Source organism: Triturus cristatus, chromosome 9, assembly GCF_964204655.1.
Source record: "Triturus cristatus chromosome 9, aTriCri1.1, whole genome shotgun sequence".
NCBI classification, from domain to species: Eukaryota; Metazoa; Chordata; class Amphibia; order Caudata; family Salamandridae; genus Triturus; species Triturus cristatus.
The window spans coordinates 789,336,766-789,350,528 of NC_140592.1; the positions used below are offsets into that span (position 1 = coordinate 789,336,766).

General features: G+C 42.9%; 1 protein-coding gene across 2 annotated transcripts in view; it reads left to right on the forward strand.

The window, feature by feature from the left end:
* Window positions 1–13,763, forward strand: part of MNAT1 (MNAT1 component of CDK activating kinase) — a 574,189-nt gene that overhangs the window by 186,869 nt on the left and 373,557 nt on the right. For both annotated transcript variants that reach the window (XR_014968776.1, XM_085626176.1), the window contains exon 3: window positions 12,060–12,133. Coding sequence is in view for 1 of the 2 variants with exons in the window: in XM_085626176.1 (XP_085482302.1) it covers window positions 12,060–12,133 (74 nt within the window). In the remaining variant the exon portion in view is untranslated. The remainder of the gene's footprint in view (window positions 1–12,059; window positions 12,134–13,763) is intronic.

Below are 13,763 nucleotides of genomic sequence, written 5' to 3' on the forward strand. Positions count from 1 at the left end.
AATCATCCGCGCTCAACAAAAGGGTTGTAAACACTTCCCTAGAAAGGATCCAATTCTTCCTGTCCTTCAGGTCCTAAATAATATCGAAGACTTTCTTTGCTGAACCCTGCCTACTCGGCTGTAGACCTCCCAGGGTCCCACCCATCTCTTTCCTTTTTGAAGCAGTACCTCCGCCTTCTGGTTTTTGTAATCGGTTTCTATGGGCTAATGTTAAACCTTTGCAATTGGCACGAAAGTGATCTCCACATTCACTGTGTCTGTGAATTCCTGCTTGAAGATGATCTGTTTGACTCAAAATCCTCTCAAACTGAACCCAGAGTAATCTGAGATAATACTGTCTTATCCACCCATTTTATCTTCACCTTCAATGTGCGTTTGTTTCTTTGCCCTCGGTCGAAAGCTTCAGTCCACTCCATGCTAGAGTAGTCTGTGGACCATCAAGCGCATCTGAGCGACTGTGGCCCTAGGCTGTAGACCATTCACCCCGAATATACGGTATAATTAAAACCTCTCAGCTCATTCGGCATGTAGACAGTTTTATACCTAGCCTTACCTCAAAGTTTTTTTTAACAATAATAGCCATAGACCTGCTACTTTTTGCACTGTCTCAGAAAACTTAGAGGCCAGACTGATACCCTTGCTCTGAGTCAGTACAAGAAATACCTCCTCTGCTCTATACATGCTGCACTGACATACATTTTGACACAACTACTTCATTCTCACTGATCTATTAAAAAAATAAATGCAAAGACCATTGCGCTCACCAGAGGGCAAGATCTGCCTAATATCTCGAGATGACGTTTGACGCCCTGTGCCTGATGTACGAACGAGCCACCGTGGACAGCACACGGCTACCAAGCCCAGCCTCACACTCACCTTGCTCCTAGCTGCATTTGACCTCGTATTCTTCGTGGAAGTGAAACCAAGTTTCTCGTGAAGTCCACGCATGCCGACACAATGGAAGACACTTTGTGCGTGGTGATAATTTAACCTGTGTGCATGTAAACAGATTCTAGCCTTGCAGCGTATGATAAGCCTTATTTACACACATTACAGCTGCTGTTCCTCTCAGGGCATTGTTCACATTACCAACACCAGAAGAGCAAAACATGAACAAGCACACAAGCTGCACAATGTACTTATTCTAAGTAAGGACGATTTACGCAAATAATCCTCGCCTGTAACAGTGAAGGCCAAATAACTTTGAGGCTGTAACATTCCCATACAACGGATTGAAAAATGTATATAATTCCGATTGGTCAGAAAATGTGTTAGAAGCCGGAATATAGCTTTGATCCTTTGTGCCGCTCCCTTGGCGCCCTTAATCTGGAGTTTTCACCACGAGCACAAGTTGTTCGTTTGGTTGTATCCCCATTTTAAGATGAAGCTGTGTCACTTTAAGTATGGCGTCGCCAGTCACCAAGCCATGTTGTAAATTACTTACTTTCAGTGATGTATTGCTTGCTTATTATCTGTGCATGCCAGCAGTGTCACACTGGAACACTCAAACAGAACAGGAGCACACCTATCCGGCTTAGAGATCTCATGATTCGAGTGTGATTAAAATAAAATGTAATTTAATGAATATATTTGCTTATTTTTTTTTTTTACATGAGGGTAGTGGAAGAGGTGAAGGGATCTGTGTGGTGTATAAATGATGACAATGAATGTTTTTCTATGCTAAGAAGCCGAAAATAATTTCAGTTACCATAAAGTGCCAGTGGTTGTGTTCACACATGTAATGTAATCTTACATAGGAACAGCTGTGGAGGAGGTTTTGGGGGACAGCAGAAAAAAAATCCTGATTCAAGATGTGACTTTGCAGCAGTTGTCAGTCTAGTCATGTGTCGAGGCCGTTTCTAGGGAAAACCTAGCAACAACCTACTTTTTTTGGAAAGACGCGAGGATAGGGCAATTCCTGTTGGACATGCAAGATGTCTTTATGCATAAGGTATATGGAGGCACAAGTGTATTTGCTCGATGGCAATTCCAATGAACCTGCTTGGGCTAACCTCAGTGATAGAAAGTATGGGTTGCCGATGTTCCTTGAGAGGAGCATTTTTAAACAAGCAGCGGCAAAGCCAGTAGGACTAGCCTTGGCTGCTGACCTTTTGGCTCCACAGATACTTATGTTATTTGTGAATGATTTTTGTATGAAGGTGCACATGTATGAAAATAAGCACTGTCGAAAGCCAGAAATGTATATTTATGTAACATTACACACTGCACCAGTAGTCCTTGGCATTGAAGGGATTACTTATTGTGCGGATGTGCACATGTGCACATTGTGCAAGAGCAAATGCAGGCAGTTGATACCTGACGTTGGTGACTTCCTGAATCCATCGACACCTCACCGTCGTAAGGAATCAATGCCTCACCTCCCCTACAACAGTAAGGATCCGACGCTTCACCTCCCCTGCATTGCAGTAAGGAACCGAGGTCTCTCCTCCCCTGGGGTCGTAAGGAGCCGACGCATCACCTCCCCTTAGGTCGGAAGGAACCAACGCTGCCTGGCGCAAACGAAGCATCACCTTCCCGATGCCGTGCACCATCCGTTTGTCAAGGTAGTATTCTCTGGGGCTTTGTATGACTCCGCTCCCAGTGCCATGCACATTACGGTCAGCGCCGTACTTTAGATTTTCATCTGTCACGACATCGTAATAGCTCCAGGTGGAGTAATTTGTGTGAATAACCTATTTTTGAGGATATCTTGGTATAATTACTGTGGATATATGGTTTTATTTGGTTTAGATAAAGATTACTTATTTTTCGAAACAGGTGTGGCGTACATTTGTAGTGTTTTCACTGTATTACTGTATGTGTGCACAAATGTTTTACACAATGTACCATGCTAGGAAGGGTGTGAGCAGGGTTTCTCTAAGTGCGTAACTCCCTTACCCTCACTAGATGCAAGGGTCCCTACTTGGACAAAGGTGCAAACCATTGCCAACTAGAGACCCCCATTTCTAAAATTGGTGGTCAGAGGTGAAGATTAGGACTTGCATCTAGGCCCAACATAAAGTGATTAGTGTACACTACTAGTATAGTGCAGACCATTACGTAACCACATACGTTTTTTTCCCTGTTTCCCTTCGGAATTTGATTGTTGGAACACTGGTTAGTTGTTGCACCTCTGGGGCCTTGTCAAAATGGAAATCAACTTTTGTCCTGCATAGCTATGAGTTACTAAGTTGGCAAGCAACGTTATCAGGTGACTCTAAGGAGGAATCCGAAGGGGGGGATCCCCAGCCATGGGAAAGATTGGCTCGTGAGGAGAGGAATCGGATTCACGCTCTTGAGTGGAGGCTGAGGCAGCTAGACCTGGAGTGCGAGGAGATCGAGCGAGCCCAGGCTGAAAAAGAAATGTGTGTAGCTCAGGAAGTGAGCATGGCTGGGCTGGAGTCCAGCTTAGATGGTGGCAGCAAAAAGAGGTTATCTAGTTGAGGGAAATGTACACACGCTCAGATATGTGGCACCTGACTTGATGGAGGGGGTTAACATATACCGGTCGATTCAGGTTTATGAGGTGGCCCCATTGGTCCGCAGTGTCCCTGAAGTGGATTGGGGAACTGGCACAGGGGATCATATTCCTAGCGGTGGGAGGGACACTCTACTGACTCTAGATGAGAGGTACAGGGAGAGGGGTTCCCCCATGGTAGAATTCCTGGTATGTGAGTGTGGAGACCACCCAGAAGAGTGCGGGTTGCGTGACAAAGATAGTCATACACCTCTTTTGCCAGTATCAGGAGAGTGATGTGGGGTACTTGTGTGAGGCACTGGATGGTGAGGCAAAGGATAGCTTGGTTAACTCCTGTGTGGGGCTGTGTGATTCAGTTGTTGGAGAGCATATTTTAAGTCTCTGTTTTCAAGTGCTATGCCAACAACTGGCTTGGTGGAGTGTGAGTTCTCTGACCCCAGGGAGCTCGCACCGGAGGCAGACCTTTTAGTGGATTCCAGAGGGTCTGAATATGCATCTGGAGTTGATCCTGAAGGTGGTGGCTCATGTTTTCCCCAACCATGTGAGGTAGTGGAGGGTTGTGGTATCCCAGATAGGTCCCAGAGTAGTGGGAGGGGTGTAGGTCCCATGTCCTGTCTGAGAGGAGAAGGAGTGGGAGCGGGCTGTGTCCCGAGGTGCCCGAAACCCATTCTCAAGGCCTGGTTGGTTCCATGAGGGAACACCAGAAGGGGGGGCCTGGTCTGTAACAGGAGGCCATCCCTTGAGGGGATCTCAAGGTGTCAGGTGAACTGGGAGGGGCTGCTCTAACAAGTTTCCCACCAGTTCTGGTATCTGGCAGAACCTCTCCAGTTGGGAGGGTGCAGGAGTGCAGAGAGAGGGGTGGGGATACGCAGTCCTCGTGGAAGGACCAGTCGGTCAAGGGTTGCCAGCACCCCAGGACTGACTCTTGTGAGGCCACTTCTGGCCTGGGAGGAGTGTGTTTCCCATGGGGGGGTTAGTGTTCTCCCCCAGAAGTCCTGGGTTGCCAGGCACAGGTCCAGCCTAAAGGTGCAGACCCTGGGTTGGAGGGCCAGGTTCAGGGTGTCCCCGAAGACCTATCGTGGACCATCCCAAAATGTACAGTTGGCTTTGTGCCAGCCCATTGCTTACCAATGGTTTGCTTTCTTGTCTCTCCCATTTGCTTGCTGCTTATTGAAAGGCGTTCCTTCCTATTCTTGTGTTTGTCTCTCTCACAATATATAGCTTCTTGGCCAAACATTTGAATGCATGGCTTGTATCCTTCCACTTCTCTCATTCAATGAATTGACTTTTTAGGTCTCGCCTAGGCAGTACTTGCGCTGTCTCTTTGAGACATGCTTTAATCAGGATGACGAAAATTCAGGTTAATCAGACTGTTCACGCATGAACGGGTAACTCTGTTGCAGTTGTGCTCCCGCCCTCAGCCCTGAGCGCCAGAAAGACCAAACAGCCTACGTCCTTCTAAAGAAAAGAACGAAAGGCTTCTGCACGCCACTGAAAAGGTCCATAGTCAAAGCAATATCTCCAAGCAGTCACAATATACTGCACAATAATAACCAAACCAGACTTACTGATGACCGGTATAATGTGAAACATAAGTCCCACAACGAAAATTTGATTTCACCCTAAATGACACAGATATTCTCCAGTCACACGCCCTGAAGAGAAAATAAAACATCAACTACCGAAGGGGATGGAAACGTGTCGGCGTTTTTGCCTCCTGGGATAGAAATTGAATAATATCTCTCTATGCAGAGCCAATTGTGTAAGAGTTGTTCGCCCTCATAGATTTAAAATCTGTACCCAGCAGGCTACAGTCTTAACAAATACACAAATTAATACTGTTGAAAAAAATCACCCACAAGGCTGTTATGTTTAAAAAAAAATGACTGGTTGTTGTACAATATGTACATATGTTTTTTGTTTACAATGTTTAATTTCTATGTCGAGCACTGAATCAATCAATCAATCAGAGTACTTGTATAGCGCACTACTTACCCGTGAGGGTCTCAAGGCGCCTGGGGGGGGGGGGGGCAGGGGGGTGGGGTGCTGCTACTGCTTGAAGAGCCAGGTCTTGAGGAGTCTTCTGAAGGTGAGAAGGTGTTGAGTCTGCCATAGGTGGGTCAGGAGGGTGTTCCAGGTCTTGGCGGCGAGGTAGGATAATGATCTGCTGCCGGAGGTCTTTCGTTGGATGCGGGGGAACAGTGGCAAGCGCGAGGCTGGCTGAGCGGAGCTGGCGGGTGGGGGTGTAGAAGCTGAGTCTGCTGTTCAGGTAGGCTGGCCCGGCGTTGTGGAGTGCCTTGTGTGCGTGGGTGAGGAGCTTGAAGGTGATCCTCTTGTCGATGGGGAGCCAGTGTAGGTCTCTCAGGTGGGGGGTGATGTGGCTGCGGCCGGGGATGTTGAGGATCAGTCGCGTGGAAGCGTTTTGGATGCGTTGTAGTCTACGCAGGTTTTTGGCTGGGATTCCTGCGTAGAGTGCGTTGCCGTAGTCCAGTCTGCTGCTGACGAGGGCCTGTGTCACTGTTCTTCTTGTGTCGGTCGGAATCCACTTGTAGATCCTGCGGAGCATGCGGAGGGTGTTGTAGCAGGTAGTCTGTCTTTTTTATGGACATGCTTTAATAATGTTCTATCATGCTTAAAACATCATAAACAAAAGTAAATGAAATATATCAGACTCATGAAAAGAATTAATGCTCCAAGTCTGTTTAATGAATAGACTGCCAAAAAATCACCGGTCAGGACCCCTTTTTTTGACAAAAAGTATTCAGGATATGAGCATAAAGCTCCGCTCACTTTCCACCCACCTTTTTAATTGGCTCCTGTCCCTGTCCTTTGTGAATGGTGGCTTTTAATTGGTCAATAGGCTTAGTAGTCCCTCCTTAGTACCGCCTTGTCCCTTCTTGTAACCTCCTATGAGGACACACACTGTTACATGAGTTGTTACTCCCTAGGTTTTGATTACAGCCTCAAGGCACTATTTTCTTAAAAGGCTTCAGGCAGGAAACACACTTTGTCCAAAGCTGGGCTGGCAGTGGTTACTTCACTCACTAGAACGTCTCACGTTTATATGAGACCGTCTATATATTTTCCTTCATCAGCTCCACACAGAGTACAACCTAATCCAAAATTAATGTAATAATTATTTTGTTACAATTCAAAGCTACTAATTGTACATATGGACATAGCTATTTGAATGTACTTGTAGTACTCGCATGCAATGCATTATGGGTAGGGTGGATTTACCATATCTACTACAGGGTGCAGTACCATATGTGACCAAACGAGGTCCCCTTTTGGCCACATATGGTACTGAACCCTGCAACATGGTTGGGTAAAAAACATTGCCCTTTATAATTCCTGTAACTCCAACTTTGTAGACATGCCATGCTCACTAGGGACGTCTAGGAGCAGCTTGTGGTACTGCACCTAGACATGCAGTGCTGGTTCCTTGCTCACTAAGGACCTCTAGGAGCAGCTTATGGTACTGCCCCTAGACTTGCAGTGCTGGTGACTTGCTCACCGGGGACCTCTAGGAGCAGCTTGCGGTACTGCACTGAGACATACAATTCTGGTTCTCTGGCTCACTACACAAGCATTTGCAATGCATTAGGTCTCACATTATTGAAAGTATGAGCTATTGGCGTTGCATTGTTATTTGCAACGCCAATACCTCAAACTATCAGTAATGCGAGACCTATTGCGTTGCAAATGCTTGTTTCTTTTAGTTTCAGCTCTCTATAAGAGTGTGTGTGTGCGTGTGCGTGTGTGCGTGTGTGTTTTCTTGCCCACTCTCTTGTGATGCTTGCCCCCCTCAAATCACGGCCTCCCATGCTCCTTCTCCTCCAAACCGTATCTCAGCCCTCCCACTCGTCCATTGCATAGTATCTCCCATGGATTGTTTTGCGTTTTGGCTTTTTATTGTTTTTTTATTTTCCCCAAGCTTCTACCCTGCACACTTAACATTGCTCCACCTTGCGATGCTTTCTCTTTAATTTTCTCCTCAGTTAAACCCCTTCCCACCCCAACTGATAAAAAAATGTTTTTCTTGAGAGATGCCCAACAGATACTATTTGCTTACGGACTGCTCCGTTTTCAGAAAGTGTGCACACATAAATAATTTTTTTTTAATTTACTTCTTTAAGTGGCATCCACCATTCTGAAACAGTAAAAATAAAATCTGGTGGCTACATCATGCCAAATGCTGGTGAATGCATAGTGACTCATACATATAATCATGCTGAGCTGCGACACCATCATGGCGCATATGCATGTACATGTACCTGTGCACGTGGATAATGCTGAAAGGCCAATAGGTCAGTAAGGTGAGCCCAACTGGCTCTGAGAATGCTTGCTTCTCATTTAGGAACACTTCTACTAGGCACACGTCATCTTCTTGTACCCACAATATGCAGGTTGGCACTGTGTCTCAGATATTTTAAAAACAAGCATTGGCAAAGTCAGTAGATCTTGCCTGAACATGCTAACACAAGCGGCATTAGCACATTAGAGCAAGACACATGGGAGAGAGGCAGCAGTAACAGACAGAGGGAGCTATAGCTGTATAGTAGTCTGTCGTGCAGATGCAAACTTTCGAGTGGCGGCAGAAAGATACAACCATAAAGCCAAAAACTTTAAATTAGGGTTGTGCTTGACCGAGGCAGGACATGATTGATATAGTCTCAAGCCATAACCTGAAATAGGACGAAGGAAGGAAGTCAATGTTTGAAGGGAGTGGACCCAAAGCTCACTCTATGTATAATGTTAGCAGGAGGTCTGTTTGACAGCTGTACTGTGAAAACCCAGGCCGAAATAGGAGCAACAACTTTCTTGTCCTTGACCGATATGGATGATGTTTGCACAAATGCTGTCCACACCTGCCTGCAAAACTAAAGGGTGACATTGAGGGGACTGTATCAAACTTTTTGGGGGACAGTAAGAAAGCGAGAATTCTTCTGAAGTCAGACATAGCTCAGTGTGAGAAAGGGTTTAAAGTTGAGAGAGTTCAGTAATCCATGACCAGCAGCTAGCATATGTTAGTCATGGTTCGATAGGAGACCTGGGTGGAGTCGGTACCGACAGAGGAGTCTCAAGTAGAGCAGCAGTTCATTATTAAGCCGAGCTAAGCAACACAAAAATGATTTGTATTGTTATAGACAGAATGGGACTGTTCATAAGAATTGTCCCTTAGAAATAATTATAAGCAAGCGAACACAGGAAGTTGGTGCATAGAAGCCAGAAATGGCTGTCCTGAGCTTGTCTTCTGTCAGATAGAAACCCTATAGCGTTATTTTTCTTTATACGTTTATAATTAAACCATAAAGGAAAAGAAAAAGAGTTATATATGTCTTGATTGGTTTAGTGGCACAACCTGCCACTTCATTGTAATGCTGATCAATGCAGTCTGATCAACCAGTGCAGTACATCATACTATTCCTACGTTGACAGTGTGGTCTGTATGGAGGTTATTGGAAATGTGCCCTTTCTGCAGGGTTATCCTGAACTGTGTGAAATATACCTCTGCTAAAGTCTGCTTATGCTACTCCTTTCAACGTGATACAATTGGTATAATCCTGATTGGCAGGTACCAAGGTGTACCCATGGCCTGTAAGCTAAATGTCACAAGTGCCTGCAGCACTCATTGAGCCATCCACAACAGTGTCAATTTAAACATGATTTCAGGCCTGCCACCAGTTGCCAGCGATGCAGGTCTTAACTGAAAAAAATGACCAGTCACAATAACCCAATTTGGCAGGCCTAACTCTTCCTTTAAAATATTTAGAAGCCACCCCTTACGTAAACGTTATTGCCCAGAAAGCAGGTGGTATTTTATTTAAACGTTGAACATGTAAAAGTTTAATATTAAACATGTCCTTACAGTGAAAATAGCCTTCAGGGCCTTTTTACTGTAACAGGGTTGGCTGTTCCATAGGAAAGAATTGAGATACAGTATTAAGTTTACTAAATGTTATGTCTGCCTAGGACACAGCTACACATTTTCCCCCTAGAATTTTTTAAAATATTTATTACAAGACTATTTTACTGGTAAAGTCAGATTTGTAATAAATATTTTGGAAAGATTACTTTTAAAGACCATACTGTTGCCCTGCCTGAAGTACCTGGAAGCTACATCTGCATTTTGTTCTCCCACTTCTGCCCGCCAGTTATCAGCATTTCAGATGGCGCGAATGAAGTGTGAGCTTGTTCACCAAGACAGACGAAAAGGCCTTGGGTGTTGGAAGGTGTTGTTGTACCCTTGGCCTGTGGGCTCGCCTCAAGAACTGTTTTAACTTTATTGAGGCATACCTTGTCACAAGCATGTGTAGAAAACACCCAGGCCTGGATCCTTCTTTCGTCCCCCTAGCCAAGGGTTTGCATATAACATGTATGTACTTCAACAGAGGGGGGAAAAAAGTCTAAAAGCAATTTGTGTGTATCCACTGTCTGATTACTGAAAGGTCAAATTTGTTCTATCGGATACCTGTCTCTTAGTTTCTTGGGCATACAGGGACAGTCTAAAACTGGATTTTAGTGTTATATGGGACTCTTGGATTACCATAGTACACTCCCTACACACCCCCAGCTCTCTGTGTTTAATGAGGACTAAGACTTTGGCCACCTTGAAAATGCCTAAAGTGGGTAGGTTAGCCCTGGTACCCTTTACCTCATTGGTAAAGGCGTCCCCCAGCAGTCATTCTCACCCACTAACTTGTGCCAGGCTTACATTTGGCATCTCTACACACCAACTTCAGAAAACTCTTGTGCAAGATCAGAAGAGGACTGAACCTGCTGTCAGACCTGAGAAGAGCCTAGAAGACAGGACCTGCTCTCTGTCCCCATGACAAAGAAGTGGACTCCACAGGTCATATGGTTGACCTCTTGTTAAAGCTACAGGGGCAAAGCAAGCTACAAGAGGCTTTTTCCTATAACTGCTCAGCTAACCAGTTGCAACTGGACTTGGACTAACCCTTCCTGCTGACCTCTGCCCCCTTGTGAGTCTCCAAGTGACTCCCCTGAGGCCTATAGAAGTTTACAGCTGTGGTGTATTGGGACATAAAGGACTAAAGTCAGAAATTAACATCTTTGACCAAGACGGACCTGGTTAGTATAATCGACTGTGCTCCATCACGTCTGCATCAAATTACGCCTACAAATGGTTCTACCGCAACCATAAGCTGTCATTGGCACTTTGTCCTTCTTGGCGCTATTTAAAATATTAAACATTCATCTCTCTGGTTCCCCTTATTGGATTGTGATTTGGTGTCATTTTGTTTATTAAATATTACTTTTTTTTCTAATTTATTTTGTGATTTTTTAAAAATTGTTTTACAACTTTATTACTGTTCTTGTACTGCATGAATACTTTATACGTCACTTCTAATTTAGGCCTGTCTGCTCTGGGCCACAGCTACCAGGGGATTGAGCTCAGGTTAATCAGTGACTTTAATCAAAAAAAGGTACTGTGCAGTCTTTTAGTGGCTGCGTACAGTCTCACCGTTTGATGGAAAGTTAAAGTATTCATTATTGCATACCAATATAGTAAAGGGTTCTGAAAGTCTGGTCTGAGGAAGAAACCAGATTTTGATGACAAAGGCTTTCAAAGAGGAAGAGAAGAATATCACCCTCTGCTACACACCTTTTTTTGTGTGCATTTCAACAGGCTTATTGTTAGACGAATGAACGACCAACGGTCCTTTGGTCCAATAAAATGTCTTCAAACCTCTTTACTCTGTTCCATTTGCTATTTTTGAGTTAATTAATCACCCTGAGATTAATCACTGATGATTAATCATGGAGTAATTCACTCTGTTTTTTAAATATTTTTTTCTAAAAATCCTGGTTTATTATTCTCACTAATTTCCGACGTAATTCTCATTTAATTTTTTTTATAATAGTTTAATTGCTTTAATCTAACAAATTTTCCCACTCTTATTCTTTTGATCCGTCTCTTGCCTGTGTCATACTTCAACTATTTTCTTTACCCTTTTCCATTTCTACTTATCTTTATCATGTCCGATATTTTTTTCATCCTATTTTTTTTGTTTTCCAAGTTTATTCCGATCATGTTGGCATCCTAAGGTTTATTTGTTTTTTAAGGAAACGCATACATTACATCTTTCTACAAAACAATATAAAATCATATGTTTTAATATCACTCTACATAGAATTTTGAGTTTCTTTGTGGAGTTTTGTTCTAGGAAAGGTAACATGTGAGGAAAGAGTGTATTAGAAAATATCTAAGAGTGTCTTCTGAGCTGAAAGCTGTGAATTCTGTGAAAAGCAACAATAAAAAATTAACTTACTGGCCTTATTGTAAATAAGAATGCCAATGTGCACTAGGGATTCTCACAAACATCTAAGTGCACTACTGATCAACATACTGAAGAAAAGAACAAGCATTTGGACACAATAGATTACAGCTGTTTTGTCTAGTACGAGCTCTAATGCAAGGCCAGTTTTGTGTACCCAATTCCTATGTTTTCTCTAATTTTTCAGAGTTGCAACTTATTTACCATTTGTTAGTCTTTTCATGTCTGAATGCTTTGAACTTCATTTTTATTTACTGATTTTTTTGTGTTTTTTAAAGATATAACAAAAGAGAGGAAGACTTTCGAAGTCTGAATGACTATAATGATTATCTGGAGGAAATAGAAGATATTGGTAAGTTCTGACATTTAGCCTTTCTTTATTACTGGCAATCTTGTAGTTTTTTAAAAATATATTTGCTGTCCTGTGTGAATTGCGTTTTGCTGAAATATACTGTGATGACCCAAGTATATTTTACATGAATATACACTAACAATTGAACTTGTAAATAATAACAGCGTTCTGGATGTATAGAAAACGGTAAATTAATGAAAAATGTTTGACAAGCTACAAGGCAAAATCAGAGTACCATGCTGTTGACGGACACTAGTTCTATAGCTAACCAAAATAGTTTCTTTCGTAATTTCATAAAAGTTGATTCTTAACACCCAATATGTTTGAAGAACCCTGTGTACCTGTTGGAGTGCCAGGACTTGGAGTACTCAGCAGTCCGGATTAAAAGAGTGCATCAGGGCTTGCACAATGTGTGATTCTTGCTGGCATGAAGATTGTGGCCAGATCTGCTTCTATTTAGTAGTAGAGGGTAACATTTGGAAACATTTCCACCAGCCAAGTTCCTTGCTGCTAGACCTATTGGACTGTCTTGTGAATATAAGAAGAGAAATGAAAGTCTGAAAAGTTAGTCCTGCATTCAGTAGGTTACTATTTTGGGTTTGCGCTGCAGCGAGAGGCCTGTTACCAGGGAGTTTGGCACCTGTTGGGTACAATGTGAATGGGTTGTAGCAAACGTGGTTAGAAAGTTACATTTTAGTAGTACTGTCACACAGAGGAAAAATCTATCAAGTATTTAAGACAGAGAGAGAGAAGATTGTGATTAGCGTGCTTAAAAAGCAAGTTGAGCCAGAGAGAAGACCTCCGGGGGCTATGAAGTAAGTTGTGAGAACAGATCTGTTGACTGGAGATCATAAAGAGAACGGTAGGTTTTGCCTGTTTAAAACTGTGATGACTGAAGAGCACCATACCATTAAAGCTATTTGAGGTTTGCTATCACCTCCGTAGAGGCTCACTGTTAAGGCATAAACGCATTCTTCAAACTTAATAAAAATAGGAGGCATTAAGCTTGAATAGAAAGCAAGTAGATCACCATATAAATTTGTAAAACCCATGTTTTAGTCTGTCTCCACATCATTCTTTCCAAATCACATGGTACGTGTTGTTAGGAGCAACCCTCTTGTTTTTTATGTTTGCATGCAGATTTCAGAGTTTTACTATCAGTTGCTTCATTAAATATCATCCTTTGTAGAAATTAATAAAACCAGTATTTCTAAGAAATTCTGATGTGTTGCATAAAAATGTGCTGGAGAGAATCAATACATTTCCAGTTTTTTATGGTGTTCTAGCAAGCCTCCTCCTCTCATTTGTCATCTGGTATTCACAACAGTGAGATTGCACCCAACTATGTCTATTGATTTGGGGTCTAAGGAGTGTTAGTGGTGTAAAGTTTCTTAGAGAAGTAAACGAGTACATATACTTTACTTTGTTCTGAGAATGTCGTAGTGCCTTTTGGGTCCTTAAGAGAATATCAGCTACAAAAGCCTGTGTATTCAACCTTGATCCCAACATTTTGTTTGTTTTTACTTTTTCCAAAAATTTCAACCTGATAAGAATATGGTATAATCTTCTTTATTGTTCAATGCCAATGTTTACTGACCTGTAAGACTGTTGAAGACTGACTGTCTGATAG